Consider the following 13,614-nt stretch of genomic DNA (forward strand, 5'->3'; position numbering starts at 1 on the left):
ACAGCTTCTATCTCAAGGCCATCAGACTGTTAAACAGCCACCACTAACATTGAGTGGCTGCTGCCAACACACTGACTCAACTCCAGCCACTTTAATAATGGGAATTGATGGAAATTGATGTAAAATATACTTTAAACAATGCTACTTAATATAATGTTTACATACCCTACATTATTCATCTCATATGTATATGTATATGTATATACTGTACTCTATCATCTACTGCATCTTTATGTAATACATGTATCACTAGCCACTTTAAACTATGCCACTTTGTTTACATACCCTACTTTACTCATCTCATATGTATATACTGTACTCGATACCATCTACTGCATCTTGCCTATGCCGTTCAGTACCATCACTCATTCATATATCTTTATGTACATATTCTTTATCCCTTTACACTTGTGTGTATAAGGTAGTAGTTTTGGAATTGTTAGGTAAGATTACTCGTTGGTTATTACTGCATGTGTATGTGACAAATACATTTGATTTGATTTGAACCTTCGCCCCAGTCTGAGGTCCTGAGAGCTCTGGAGCAGGATTTCGTCAAGGATCTCTTCACCATAGAGATGCTTCACCATAGAGATGGTGCCAGGTTACCTCCAGACAAGACACTTGGCATTCAGGCCAAAGAGTTCAATCTTGGTTTCATCAGACCAGATACTCTTGTTTCTCATGGTCTGAAAGTCCTTTCAGTCCCTTTTGGCATCCTCCGAGCTGGCTGTCATGTGCCTTTTACTGAGGAGTGGCTTCTGTCGGCCACTACCATGAAACCCTGTCGAGTGCAGCAGAGATGGTTGTCCTTCTGGAAGGTTCTCCCATCTCCGCAGAGGAACTCTGGAGCTCTATCAGAGTGACAATCGGGTTCTTGGTCACCTCCCTGACCAAGGTCCTTCTCCCCCAATTGCTCAGTTTGGCCGGGCGGCCAGCTCTCGAGTCTTTCTGGTTCCAAACTTATTCCATTTAAGAATGATAGAAAAAGTCAAGGGGTCTGCATACTTTCCGAATGCACTGTATACATGGTTATGACTGTCTCGTAGCGTGTTATGATGGGTTATGATGTGTTATGACACTGAGTGTCAAGTAAAGTGTCACCAATACATCGCACCCTACATTGAACGCTTACCCAGTATCAAAGACTTGGCTAGACAATCTCCGAATGTCATGACACTTTTTGGTGTTTTGTAACATACCAGATAGGTGCAGTGAAATGTGTCGTTTTACAGGGTCAGTCATAGTACGGTGCCCCTGGAGCAAATTTATTTTTTACATTTTTTACATATTTTTTTTTACCTTTATTTAACTAGGAAAGTCAGTTAAGAACAAATTCTTATTTTCAATGACGGCCTAGGAACAGTGGGTTAACTGCCTGATGACTGTTAAGTGCATTGCTCAAGGACAAATCTTGAGAACTTGGCAACCATGTTCTGTGCATGTTTTGTGGAACGTTGATGGAATATTCTCCCAACCCTTAGCAAACTGGACACTTGAATGTTCTCGCAACATTAATGTTGTATATTCTGATAACATTGTAACCACGTTGTAACCTATAGTAGTTCTGCTTGACATTAGGGGCTGTTCTCTTAACTTAAACACCAAAACATGCTAAAAAGGTTCACAGAAGGTGTTTGCTAACATAGATAGAATGTTCCCCTAACTAACGGAAAACTGGACACTCAAACGTTAGGGGAACATTACGGGTAACATTGCAAAAAGATTCTCTCTCCATAGAATTGTTAACTGCGTTGTCACCCCTTACAATCGATACCAGCAATACATCATGCCAGGTTTTGAATCGTCGCCTTTGGAAAATACTGTAGCTACATTGACTTTGATCAAGAGAACACACTTGCCAATGTTCTGTTATCAACTCATATCAACTCAAATTCTGGAGACTAATGGAATTTTACCCTGTTAACGGCTCTCTGAATCAAAAAAACATTTTATGTATGTCTTCCAGGGAATGTTAAAGATTTACTCTCTCCATAGATATCTCAGCTATACAGAAGAAGAGGGTAGTTGTGTAAAATACTATTTAAATCAAGTATATTAATAAAAACCCTCATCTGGCACTAAAGGCTTTGCCTTGCTATCCATAATGCAGACTGATCTCATAGTTATTAGTTCCCCCTGCAAAACAAACCTGGGATAATCACCCCATAAGTCTCAGTATAACATCCAGATGAAAACTCAACATAGCTTCTAGTGCCAGTTGTACTGTCATATTAAAGCTCTGTTGTTTTGTCAGTCCGAACTGTGAGCAGTGCTGCTGATGCAGTGCTTGGTGGTGAAATGAGAAGCTGAATGTTTGTTACATAAGCACCATTACAGCAGTAGTTCATGGCCACCCTCTCTCACCATGGCAAGCACCGCCTGCGGCCTGTCATTAACCTTGACTCTGTTTCCACTGTGGACCCCCCTTCAACTCCTGCCTGTGTGGATCTGCAGGGAAAGTGCAGGTCATCCATCCACACAATGTACGCACCGCTTTCGGGATGTGTCAAACCTCCATGCATCGGGTTTACACAAAGCCTCATAACATCGACGATATTAATGTATTTTACTGTATCCGAACCATGCAGACTTCTTGGTCCTAATGTTTTTGAATACCCTCTCATTGTTGGATTTCTAGACAACTGCTGTCTTGTTCAGATGTAAGTCAGTGAGAATGGGAGCATTGCATTTTTGGCTGCAGCCCAGCATGTCACTTACAGACACAGAGCAGAATTAGGCTGTGGTACAGTATTACGGACACAGAGCAGAATGAAGCTGTGGTACAGTATTACGGACACAGAGCAGAATGAGGCTGTGGTACAGTATTACGGACACAGGGCAGAATGAGGCTGTGGTACAGTATTACGGACACAGAGGAGAATGAGGCTGTGGTACAGTATTACGGACACAGAGCAGAATGAGGCTGTGGTACAGTATTACGGACACAGAGCAGAATGAGGCTGTGGTACAGTATTACGGACACAGAGCAGAATGAGGCTGTGGTACAGTATTACGGACACAGAGCAGAATGAGGCTGTGGTACAGTATTACGGACACAGAGCAGAATGAGGCTGTGGTACAGTATTACGGACACAGAGCAGAATGAGGCTGTGGTACAGTATTACGGACACAGAGAAGAATGAGCCTGTGGTACAGTATTGCAGACACAGAGCAGAATGAGGCAGTGGTACAGTATTACGGACACAGAGCAGAATGAGGCTGTGGTACAGTATTACGGACACAGAGCAGAATGAGGCTGTGGTACAGTATTACGGACACAGAGCAGAATGAGGCTGTGGTACAGTATTACGGACACAGAGCAGAATGAAGCTGTGGTACAGTATTACGGACACAGAGCAGAATGAGGCTGTGGTACAGTATTACGGACACAGGGCAGAATGAGGCTGTGGTACAGTATTACGGACACAGAGCAGAATGAGGCTGTGGTACAGTATTACGGACACAGAGTAGAATAAAGCTGTGGTACAGTATTACGGACACAGAGAAGAATGAGCCTGTGGTACAGTATTGCAGACACAGAGCAGAATGAGGCAGTGGTACAGTATTACGGACACAGAGCAGAATGAGGCTGTGGTACAGTATTACGGACACAGAGCAGAATGAGGCTGTGGTACAGAATTACGGACACAGAGCAGAATGAGGCTGTGGTACAGTATTACAGACACAGAGCAGAATGAGGCTGTGGTACAGTATTACGGACACAGAGCAGAATGAGGCTGTGGTACAGTATTACGGACATAGAGCAAAATGGGTTAAAGTATCTTCTCCTCCATACCACCACAGCCACTGATTTCACAGTTGAGCTCAGCTGAATGGCTCTGCGCTGAGTCACATTACCTGGATGACTGAGATTAGAAAGAGCCACTAATTGAATGTGAACTGCTCGGCACAGTGTGGTCACCCAGGGCCTTGTTTCCACCCACACCAATACACAATGTGTATGGATACTCTTCTTTAGACTGAAACTGCAACATTATTCTTCAATGGAAACATTTAACAAATGACATATGCTTGTAGATCATTTCCCACAATGGTGTCAATTTATGGACAGTTGCTTGAAAATGGGATTAAAAGAGCAGCTGTATTTTTGTTATATCAGATCAGAGTAACATTGACTTTGACAGAATACACTGACTGCTTTGCGGTTTGTTTTTCTTTTGTAAAAATGGAATGAAAGGCTATTTCAACTCTTTCATCCTCATGTAGTTCTGTAAATGATGTGGGATATGAACAGAGTGAGGCCATCAAAGCTGAAGAAAAAAAATGTGTGTCATTGTTTACAGGAGTCAATTCCTATTGATCCTCCACAAAGACATGATTTTCGAAGAAACGGTTGCAATCAAACTAGAGGATCACACCAAGTCACCCCATCTAAATACATATAAATCAATGGCACAGGTGAAAAATGAACATACACGTTTATTCTACATGTAGTAAGGGCACATATTGTACAAACTGTAAACTAGGTACTGTAATACATTTGAGGATTGTTTTTCTTCAACACCTTCTTGACAACTGCAGCACATTATTTCATCTGACTGACGAGTGCCTGGACTTTTCAATAAATCCACACTGAAAAACAGCACAAACAGTTTTCTACTCACATTTAAGGATTCTAAGATTTTTTTTTTAAAAGCACTTGTGTTCACATCTAGATTTGAACATTATACAATACTGTTTTCCATTTTATGTTTACATGAAGGTTTGCTGTTGAATGTCGAGGTAGGGGTGCCATCATAAATAAATAATCTTAACAAAATGAGCTGGAGAACAATACCCTTGCAGTTGGACCCATCCAAAAAGGATGTTGTTTAATGTCATACAAGGAGACAGTTATATATTCCTATTTGTCATTTGATGCAGAGGAATGCTTTGCTGTCAGCTAGGTTAACAAAAGCACTGTTACATGTGATGTCACAACAAACATCTAGACAGAACAACACACTTGTTTCTCATAACCTGTGGGGCACCCCTAGGAAAGACATTTGAGCAAACAAGGCATTCTGCTTTTGTAATTTTGCAATGTAATGCCCAATTCATAAAGTGCCAGCAAACTGTGGTGAGCAGAGTTAAACATGACTGGTAAATTTGGCGGCTTAAATCTATCTCAGGAATTATACAGATATAGCAACAAGCAAGATAGTTAAACCATCTGAAACCAAAATGAATATTACTCTGTATAAATGTATAAAACCAAAAACTCTGGACAACCCTCAGATACTTCAAAGTGCCATGCCAGTGTCATAATTGTTCATATGGTTAAGAAAATGAAACTCATAAAACTTTACAAAACATTGTCATCTCACAGCATGAGTTTCACATTCAGCAAAATCATTGGAAACAAAATATGAATAGACAATTGTTTATGTAGGGCATCTTTACGCAGGCCCAATTACCTAGTTGTATGCCCAGGTGTGCGTGTTGTGATAGAACCACAGAGGGGAACAGCAGGGAAGGATTGTTTACTAATGAACTAAATCCCTCTGAGTAACAGCTTTCTCCACTGATTAGACGGGGCCTGACAGGAGGAGCACTGAGCAAACAAAGACAGTCTTCTAGAATGTTCCCCATAGCTGCTCAGATTATGCAGAGTTCATTTTTTTATCGTAGATTTGAGCAGACTCATGTTTGTAAATAATTAGAAAATAAATTATAAGCAAAGGATATAGTTAATCATAGAGAGACTGGTCAATATTTGGGAATAGGACAACTGATATGGTAGAAAATGGAAAAAGGCCAACCTTCACTTCACATAGATGCTGCTGTTTTGCCTTCGTCAAAGACATAATGCCTTTGGAAAAACCTTTTTAAAATCAGATGCTACTATATCAAGTCAGCACTTAAAAAAAAAAAACATGTTTATTATGGTATTGATGGCTTCTAGCACCCCTTGACAATTGGAGTAGAGCTGAGCAGTGGGCACGTTCCACCTTCATCTACAAAATGACAGAGACAGAGGTCTTCTCAGAGAGAGTTCATATTTTGGCACTTGTCATAGAAGGCTAGACTTGATGGACATACACTCTTAAGAATCCAGGGCCAGGCAAATAAAATGAGGTCATAAAAACTCAATAGGATTACAGAAGGGGGTGGAGCTAGGTGGCTTCTCAACCTCTTTTTGTAACTCATAAGTAACATGCTGATTCAAAAACGTTCTCCCTGTTGCATTTTACCAAATTTGATTTCCCAGAACCAATTTAAGACTAATACCATTAAATTAACATTGATGTATGACAACTCCATGCTTTTACACCTGTCGATACAACTCCATGCTTTTACACCTGTCGATACAAGAACAAGGTTGAGGCCTGGAAACAACTGAGCCACAATGCATTAACTCTAGTTCATTTTGACATCAAAACCATGTGCCGTAGACTTCCCATCATGGGAGCTATGATAAATTGGGAATTGTAAAGAGTGTTAAAATATGTCCTTCACCCAATGCACACCACAAAATCCAATTGTCCTAATTCCAATGTAGAGTCATGCAATGCCTCCTGAAATGAAAAACCATACAGGTACTAATTGAAAGCCTTAACCACACTAGCTCTATAGAATTGCTCCTCATTTTCACGAACAGCGTATTGTTTGCCATCGGTCAAATTCAATACTGCATAGAAAACATCTCAACAGTCACAGCTACAAATGAGATAATTGATCAGAAGAGTGACAGGACCAAAGCATTCAGTGGGTGTTTAACAATCTGGCTGCTATGAGCACAACAACAGTCCCACTGTTCCCTAAAACATCATAGCTCCAGCTAAAACAATTCACAATATCAGTTTTCAGCGGTTTACCAAAGGTCAATTGTGTTCTGGCTGTGTGGCTGTTGACTTGCATAAGGTGCAATAATTACATTTTTCAATTATGCATTGACGGCATTTACTGCTGCTCACTTAGCTGATTGTTTCCATGCAAACTGACCATTAATAGAATCAGAATCAGCTCTCTGCATTAGGACAGTAGAAGGTTGCGTCCTAATATAGTGCACTACTTTTGACCAGAGCCTTTAGGGAATAGGATGCCAATTGTAAAACACTTGAAGAAATGTCTGATGGGCCCTGACTTGCCAAAAGAATCACTGATGCCCTAAGAGTGTGAAGAGGTACCACTTTTTAGGAGAAGACGTGTCTAGTGGGAGAGAGTAATGAGGATGAAGTTGGGAGAGAACTGTGTCCACGGTGATGCCTATGCTACAGCTACACTGGTAGACTTGACTTGACTTGCTGATGCGATGATGGGTGCTAGGAGGGCTTAGAAAGTAGGCCCTGTTTCACACGGGACTGTTAGACACATGGTGTTGGTTCTTTAAAATCAGGTCCGCCAGTTAGTTTTTTTAAATCAGGTTTGCCAGTTAGTTTTTTTTAAATCAGATTTGACAGTTTGTTCTATTAAATCAGGTTTGTCAATTTGTTCTTTAAAATCAGGTTTGACAGTTTGTTCTATAAAATCAGGTTTGACAGTTTGTTCTATTAAATCAGGTTTGACAGTTGGTTCGTTAAAATCAGGTTTGACAGTTTGTTCTATAAAATCAGGTTTGTCAATTTGTTCTATAAAATCAGATTTGACAGTTTGTTCTATTAAATCAGGTTTGTCAATTTGTTCTTTACAATCAGGTTTGACAGTTGGTTCTTTAAAATCAGGTTTGACAGTTTGTTCTTTAAAATCAGGTTTGACAGTTGGTTCTTTAAAATCAGGTTTGACAGTTGGTTCTTTAAAATCAGGTTTGACAGTTTGTTCTATAAAATCAGGTTTGTAAATTTGTTCTATAAAATCAGATTTGACAGTTTGTTCTATTAAATCAGGTTTGACAGTTGGTTCTTTAAAATCAGGTTTGACAGTTGGTTCTTTAAAATCAGGTTTGACAGTTGGTTCTTTAAAATCAGGTTTGACAGTTGGTTCTTTAAAATCAGGTTTGACAGTTGGTTCTTTAAAATCAGGTTTGACAGTTGGTTCTTTAAAATCAGGTTTGACAGTTGGTTCTTTAAAATCAGGTTTGACAATTTGTTCTATAAAATCAGGTTTGACAGTTTGTTCTTTAAAATCAGGTTTGACAGAAGATTCTTTGAAATCCAGTGTGACAATCAGAGTGAGCTCCATCAACACTTTTGCATTTCCCAATTGGGAAAATCATGTACTACAAAAGGGGAATGCAACTAAAATATATAGAAATATGACATACTTGGCATAAGACGTTGTATCTCTGTGAAAATGAAAGGTATTTAAAGCCTCCGTAACTGTTCTATCAAATGCATACATGTGTATACACCATACCTTACCTTACCACAACCCTACCACGCTGAGGCTTACCACTTCAATTTCACAACAACACAAATGCAAGAATTGATGAGGGTTGTTTTGAACCATTTTCACCATCCTATGGCCTCTCTCCATATTATTTTAGTCAGTTATCATTAACCAGAAGTGTATTCAACTCTCTAATAAATTATGATGATTATTATAAATAACATTTTAAATAATTATACACTGTTGTTGACATCGAAAAAAACAATCAAAACCAATTATCTTTATAGTTATCTTTGTAAGAATATGAAACACGCTGTACATATAGATGTAAAGCACTTACCTACGAGATATTTTGCTAATATTTCTACTTCTTTCTCCATGTTATAACAGCTTCCAGGATATTTGTCACTACTGTGTACACATGCAAATGTATACATATTAGTAAATACAACACATGTATACACGTGTGTATTTCGTTTTACTTTATTCAAGTTATGGAACATTTATCAACAAATCTGTCTATACTTTAATAATAAATGCTGAAGGTGTTTTGCAGATAGTTATCCAGGATAAAGTGCCTTCATTTGAAACATTCTGTAGATTTCCATAGTGATTTGAGTTTTAAGGTTCGCAGTGAAGCTCAGTTTGTATATACCACACTTCTGCTAGGCATACTGCCAAGTCTCTCCCTCTTGGTTCCTTCTCATGTTTGAATACCAATACATACACCCGTCAACATGTCACAGTTTTGTGTTGGCCGTTCTGAGTTATAGGATTAATCTTTTCCAGTGACACATCGGCATCGCTGCCCAAGTTCCCAGAAAGGGACGGGGACAGTTTCTCCAAGGTCTTAATCCCAACCCCATCCTTCTTCTGCAGCTCCTCCTCCTGACACAGGATGCTGTGGGGAATCATATAGGTGGCATTGTTGCTTTCCTTGGGAATGTGCCCTTTGGGCTGATACTGGGACGCAGGCGGCTGGGATCCATTGTTGTTGATGCTCACTATCTCTATGGCATTGCTGCCCGGGCAGAGTCTGTGGCAGCCCAGCAGGATGGAGAACGCTTTGCGGAAGTCCGCGTTGAAGGCATATATGATGGGGTTGAGTGAGGAGTTGGCCCAGCCGAACCAGACGAACACGTCGAAGGTGCCGGGGCTGATGCAGAGGAAATCAGAGGGGCCGTTGGGCTCACAGAAGGGTACCATGCAGTTGAGGATGAAGAAGGGCAGCCAGCAGCACACAAACACCCCCATTATGACAGAGAGGGTCTTTAGGACTTTGGTTTCTCTTTTGAAAGACATCTTGAAGGAGCTCTCCGTCTCCATGTTGGAGTTGTTCCCCATACTGCTGTGGCGGTTCTTGGCACTCTCCGCAGCCCTCTCCAGTGCTGAGATCCTCCTGATTTGTATCTGGGCAATTCTGTAAATCCGGGTGTAAGTCACGATCATGATTGCCACAGGGATGTAGAAGCTGATGAGGGAGGAGGAGATGGCATAGGTCCTGTTAAGGCTGGAGTCGCAGTTGTCCGGCGGCAGCTCACCGTAAGTGCCGTTGAGCTCCAACACCGCAGCCTTGTGCCAGTTCAACTGCACAGGGATGAAAGAGATGAGCACAGACAGCGTCCATGCCACACTGATCATAATAAACGCCACCTTGGGTGTCATCTTCCTCTCGTAGCGGAATGGGCTTGAGATCGCCCAGTATCTGTCCACGCTGATGACACATAAGTTCAAAATGGACGCTGTTGAGCACATGATGTCGAACGCCACCCAGACATTACAGAAGGCACCGAACGGCCAGAAGCCCACGATCTCCGTTGCTGCCTTCCATGGCATCACCAAGATGGCCACCAGCAGGTCTGAAATGGCCAAAGAGATCACAAAGAAGTTGGTGACCTTTGAGCGCAGGTGGCGGAACTTGGTGACTGCAACACATACCAGTGTGTTCCCCAGCAGTGTGGTCAGGATGAGCGCAAAGAGAAAGCAGCCTGTCAGAACGCGCTTGGATGAGTCTCTCTCCAGCAAATTATCGCTATCGCGGACCGTGGAGAAGTTCAAATCCATGTTTCTGTCAGCTTGTAGAGATAGAAATCACCCCATAATTCCAATCACCTGAACTCAGGCCAATTAGATGGAAAATGAACCCTTGGCCGCTTGCCTGGGGGCCATCAAGTCTGGAGGCTGGTTCACCATGCTCATCACAGCAATCATCCTGCAGAATAGTGTCTATAAATATTTCAAAAAGCACTCTTTATAAATGAGCCAAAAAATGCACCCTGTTCATGAATTCTCAAAGACATTCTACTGTCAGAGCAGCAGTTTTCAACTATGGATATTCCATCTGTTATTGAAGAGTTTAATATGATGTACCTACGAATCTAAACTTTTACTCTGCTTTATCATATGTCTATTTCAATGACCTGTCAGCAGTCATCTGAAAATTTCACACCATATTCTCGCAGGCATGTTCAGTAAACAGAGGCTAGGCCAATCATTAGCCTTATATACGGGCTCGTCGATACAGTCTATTGATCATATTAACACTGTGTTTATCTGATTTGTTTAATGACTGACGAGGCGTGTCCGTGTGATTATATTCGTGCCCTTATTGACGCTCCATCCAGGACAAGCAACTGCAGGGCACATGCACCGGACAAGATGCCTGACGCTTTGGACGGTGATGGAAATGTAGACATGCAGTTGCAATATTGTTGAACTGAAATGCACACGCATCATAACAACAAAATAAATACATCGTCCGTATCTTTACGCATGAAACGTGGCATCTGTAGCCTATGTTTTATGAAAATGTAGCAATTAAGTTTCCATAAGCACCAAGAACACACAACAGGCTACATCTTACTGTGGAGCAACACAACGATAATCCTGGAGCTCAGTCCGTTCGTGCGGTCCATTTTTGTCCCACAACGAGTCTCCAAATTTGCAATGGGACTCCATAGAAGATGAGCTGTCAACTTCTTTTAAACAACCGTTTTTTTGTAAATGTCCTTAAATCCTCAAAGAAAGCTCAATGGTAAACCATGGTTTACTTCGAAATAGCAAGCTCTACATATTCTCTTTCCCACGTATCTGTCTACAGCAGAAGCGCGCGCCTCTGTCTGCTCTCCTCGCGTGTGCTCCAGATGCAGCCCGCAGCCTCAGTACCGCTAGCAGTGTGTTATTCTCATTATATGTCCTTTCAAACTTCCCTCTATCTTCACCCGAAAAACTGTGTGACCACATCCAGACAAGGTCGAAATACCGTCCGATAGAATCAATTCAACTTGTGCATCTTCTCACAAGCTCCAGATCAACAAGAATACTAGCACGACTTAGTCACGCTTTCCTAAACGCACTAGATGTCATTTTTTCTTCTTATGTTCAAGTTATTGTGAAGAGATCCACATTCCATCAAAGTCTCCAGTCCTTATCCACCACTGACGTGTCCGAAGTGAAGTCTCTCACTTGTAGATTGAGGGAAGATGAGACGTTTTGTGCGCCATATGCACTCAGCTGCGCGCCAGGGTCTCTGGAAACGTCCCCACCAGCTTGTTTCATCTCAATCATCAACAGGATATTTAGCTGAAATGTGTTAATTTGTTCCTATTAAAGCCCACTCTTCGATATTGATATTACTTTTATAATTACATGATTCATTATACATTAGCGTAATATTACAGCAATTGATTTAGTCTACTAAAACTGTGTGGAGTGAGTGCCAAAAATAAAGTGTTACTTTCGGTCCCGGTTCTCCCGTATGTCATATAAGGGATTTGATAAGATAGCTCAAATTGGAATGAAATCAAATGAACCACGAAATTATGAAAACATCTCATGCTGAAATTGTCTCAAAGTTTAACTTGAAGGCAATCTATTTGGATAGATAGGCACAATAACGCCATCTACTGGAGACCATATGTATTACAAATAAAACACATGAAAATGTGGGATGCTGCAAGGTTATGTTAGGCTATTATCATCATCATCATCATCACCGAATAAGAACACCAATACATCTGATATATTCCAGAGGCAATAGAAAAGGACACATACCCTTGTGCAGTATGTGTTGACATTTAGGTCTGTGTGGACAACAGGCTACAAACTGGTCAGTTTGGATGTTAAACTATTTAGCAAGCTGAAAACCTCAATGGACCCTTCCATACTGCCGTCTATGTGTAGTAGTGGGGGCTTCTAAGGGGAGATTGGCTCATAATAATGTCTGGAATGGAGTTTTAAGGCTGGAATGGGGTGAATGGAATGGCATCAAACACATAAAAAACACACATTTGATTCCATTCCATTCATTCCATTCCATTCACTCCATTCACTCCATTCCAAATCATATCAACTCATTATTATGAGCCATCCTCCCCTCAGCAGCCTCCACTGATGTGCAGTATACATGTGTGAGTAATTCATGAAGACAACCAAGTGTCTGAGGCCTGGCGGATTACACGCCCACTTCTCCCTGTAGCACCAAGCAAAGACGTGTGTGCAGCAACGTTCAGTCAAAGCCCAGAGTCTCCCTGTCACCACAGACCACCATCCACGTGGTAATGTATTTCTGCATCGCATCCTAAAGCAAAATCAGATACTGTATTCAAATATTTATATCCAAAATTCAATCTTCTAGAAAAGTTATGAAAGAGCACGTCAGAGCTGATATTCGTATTGTCGGATCTTTAATGACTAATGACTGATGGGACGACAGGAAACGTCTCAGGGCATAGAGCCCGGCCTGGTTGTCTCTGATAGGAGGAATGGTCTAAGACTGAGAGACTAAGACTAAGACTGGTCTATGACAGTGTCAGAGGCAGAAAGATGGTTAATCACGCCCCTTGGCATAGGCCACTCATTACAGTTTGCGTAACATAATGGAATGGAATTCAGAATGACAGTAATTGTATGCCATTTCAACATACACTATATAACATTTACTGGAATGCCTTCAAATTAACCAGTGCAATAGCTGGGATGGACTTGTAGGGATGCTACAGAGTAATGAAGTATATTTGTATTGTTAAGGTTTTGTTTGTGGTGAACCCATTATTTACTACTTATAATTTCATAGCTGTAATATTTTTTCCTAACCAAGTAAAAAATGAACAGAGCGTGTTCAGTGTAAGTAGTAAGGGGAAATTGGTGATGGTGATGATTGTGGTGGTAGTGATGGTAGTGATGGTAGTGGTGGTGCTGGTGGTCATGGTAGTGGTGGTGATGGTGGTGGTAGTGGTGGTGGTAGTGGTGGTGGTGATGGTGATGGTGGTGGAGGTAGTGATGGTAGTGGGGGTGGTGATGGTGATGGTGATGGTGATGGTAGTGGTGGTAGTGATGGTAGTGGTG

At 41.3% G+C, this 13,614-nt stretch overlaps 1 protein-coding gene across 1 annotated transcript; it reads right to left on the minus strand.

Annotated features, from left to right (window-relative positions):
- Positions 1-4,428: 4,428 nt before the first annotated feature.
- Positions 4,429-11,749, minus strand: LOC110533343 (D(1)-like dopamine receptor). Its single transcript, XM_021617454.2, has one exon. The coding sequence runs from the start codon at positions 10,330-10,332 to the stop codon at positions 9,001-9,003; it is 1,332 nt and encodes a 443-aa protein (XP_021473129.1). The 5' UTR covers positions 10,333-11,749; the 3' UTR covers positions 4,429-9,000.
- Between the last annotated feature and the right edge of the window lie 1,865 nt (positions 11,750-13,614).

Source organism: Oncorhynchus mykiss, chromosome 10 (assembly GCF_013265735.2).
Source record: "Oncorhynchus mykiss isolate Arlee chromosome 10, USDA_OmykA_1.1, whole genome shotgun sequence".
Taxonomy (NCBI): Eukaryota; Metazoa; Chordata; class Actinopteri; order Salmoniformes; family Salmonidae; genus Oncorhynchus; species Oncorhynchus mykiss.

Coding starts and splice junctions, on each gene's coding strand:
- LOC110533343 (XM_021617454.2), bottom strand. CDS start 10,332: ATGGATTTGAACTTCTCCACGGTCCGCGATAGCGATAATTTGCTGGAG.